This window comes from Cyprinodon variegatus, unplaced genomic scaffold (genome assembly GCF_000732505.1).
Source record: "Cyprinodon variegatus isolate N-32 unplaced genomic scaffold, C_variegatus-1.0 Scaffold1236, whole genome shotgun sequence".
Lineage (NCBI taxonomy): Eukaryota > Metazoa > Chordata > Actinopteri > Cyprinodontiformes > Cyprinodontidae > Cyprinodon > Cyprinodon variegatus.
The window spans coordinates 54,574-56,836 of record NW_015151689.1 but is presented as its reverse complement, the minus strand read 5'-3'; the positions used below and the strand labels follow the sequence as shown (position 1 = coordinate 56,836).

At 40.6% G+C, this 2,263-nt stretch overlaps 1 protein-coding gene across 1 annotated transcript in view; it reads right to left on the bottom strand.

Annotated features, from left to right (window-relative positions):
- Nucleotides 1–2,263, bottom strand: part of rnf19a (ring finger protein 19A, RBR E3 ubiquitin protein ligase) — a 12,436-nt gene that overhangs the window by 2,126 nt on the left and 8,047 nt on the right. The window contains exons 5-6 of the mRNA XM_015401600.1: nucleotides 1,401–1,515; nucleotides 771–932 (exon numbers count right to left, since the gene is read on the bottom strand). Coding sequence (XP_015257086.1) covers nucleotides 771–932; nucleotides 1,401–1,515 — 277 coding nt within the window. The remainder of the gene's footprint in view (nucleotides 1–770; nucleotides 933–1,400; nucleotides 1,516–2,263) is intronic.

The window sequence follows — 2,263 nt, the reverse complement described above, 5'->3', positions numbered from 1 at the left end:
CGTTGATATATGATTGGCCGAATTTAGGTGTTCAGGCTGACGTATAACTAACTGGAATGCATAAGAGAATGAAAACCCCCCCCACTGATTTTAAGAGAGGATTTTTTTTTTTATTTAAGATCTTTGTCTGATAAAGAGTACATTTATATACATGTTTAAGCCAGAATGATTTGACATTTAAATACGACTTTCCAACGACTTTAAGTATATAGAATTTTGATATATGCAAAATAGTCCATTTTTCTTCCCTCCTTAAATGAAGCAAAGATTTTAATTTTAGATCAATTTCTGACGTTTAAACAATCACAGAAACTCTGGAGAAGCTTCAAAGATCCACAAAGGGAAGGATATGTTGCCGGGAGACCTTCACTCCTCTAGTTTGACCTTAACAGCATCGCCTATCAAAAGTACATCTTCTATCTTACATTTCTTGCTCAGCAGTTGAAAGGGTTTTAAAATGCAGGCCTTCTAGTTTTGGAGATAATCATCTCAACACTGCGACGGTTAACCAGCTAAACCACAGCAGCTCAAACTTGTAAAGAGGTGTCGGTTTGTCGTTCACTTTATTGGGTGTTCTTGTTTACAACACAAGGATGTTAATGCTCTGAGCATTTTAGTGTGAAATTAGTCCATTTTACCATTTATTAAACACATTGTCTTATTTTGTAAACAAAGTTTCTCTCTGGATGTTTATATGAAGGGCCATTAGCATGTGAGCTGATAATGCAGCAGGAGATGAAGAAGTTTTGAGGTGCAACAATCAAACCAACCCGTAGCGCCGGTCCCGCTGCCCACGTTCATGTCGTTCTCGTCGTCAAACTCGATGCGAACTCCTTTGCCGTTCCCGGCCGAAACGCCGCAACCTCCACTGCGGCACAGAGAGATGGGCACCACGCCGTACACGTATGCCAGCATGATGGGGACTCCGATGCCTTATAGGAAGAGACAGCTGGGTGAGAAACAGGCAGCCCAAGGATTTACAGCAGCAGCCATTCAAAATGGCCCTTCCCAGTCAAATGCCAGTGGAATGGCAGCACTCATCCCTGCAACTCCCAGCAAAATCCCCTCCAACGTCCAGCCATAGGAGTGACCCCCTCTTGCATATTTTGTAACTCTGACTTCACCTTTTCACTCAATCACAGGGTCTGACCAGGAGATGACGCTTCGCTTTAGATCTTAATTTCCACAAATCATGACAGAAAGAATATTTTAGTAGAATGATTGATGTTTAAAAATTGAATCTTAGAGAACCAGCCAAAGACCCATGAAGGAGAGTGGGGAAATTTTGAATGGCTACTACTGGTAAGATACAGGGAGACGCTTGTTTGAAACAGCAGAGGATGATGCTGAGAGTTAAACAAGAAGCAGAGATGGTAGAGAGAGGTTGAGAACAGACTGACCGACAGTGACTGCAGCCACGACAGGAGACACGATGGCAGACAGGGTCACTCCGCCAGCGATCACCAGGTTCCTCTCATGCCGGGAAATGTCCTTTCCTTCGTAGCGGTTATGGATCTGACAGGAGAGAACTGTGTTGAGCTGAAGGGCCCAGACATGAGAAACCAGCTGGCTCAAAACATCGAGTATTAAAGGAAAAGTTTGGTCGTATTCAGAATTCAAACTTCTGAAAGTACTTTAAATATGGAATTATTGCATTCTGTTCAATAAATGATAAGTGTTTTTAATTAAGAGTAATTTTCATTTGAATGTAAATTACACTACTACCACCTAGAGGTGTAAATAATAATGGTTTTGTATCGATGCATCGATCCAACAGCCGACGATCCGATTCATCGGCACGTCTGCAAGAGTATTGATTCATGTTATTTTTTTTTTCTATGGTCTATTTTTATCCATTTGCTCCTAGATGTTATTCTGACTCCCGTGCTGCGGTGGCGCTAAACCTATTTTGCCCTCATACCTCGCTTCCTTTAGCCACTACCGTCATTCCGCTTGCACACACCCACTCACGTAAACACAGAGATAATATTTTTCAGTAAATGAGGTTTTCATAGGCATAGGTGGAGTATAACTTTGCTACTTCTGTTATTTTCTGTTGTTTCTCAAATAAAATGCATCACGATATTACAGCTTTCATTGATTTGTTTCAAATTTGAAACATTGTCTAGCCTGTAAGGTAAAAAAAAATATATAAAAATAACCATTTAATGGAATTGTATCGTGATGTATTCTTGAGTATCAAAAATAATCGAATAATTGGGTCAGGAAATTGCTACTGAATCAAATCGCCATGATAGGTGTG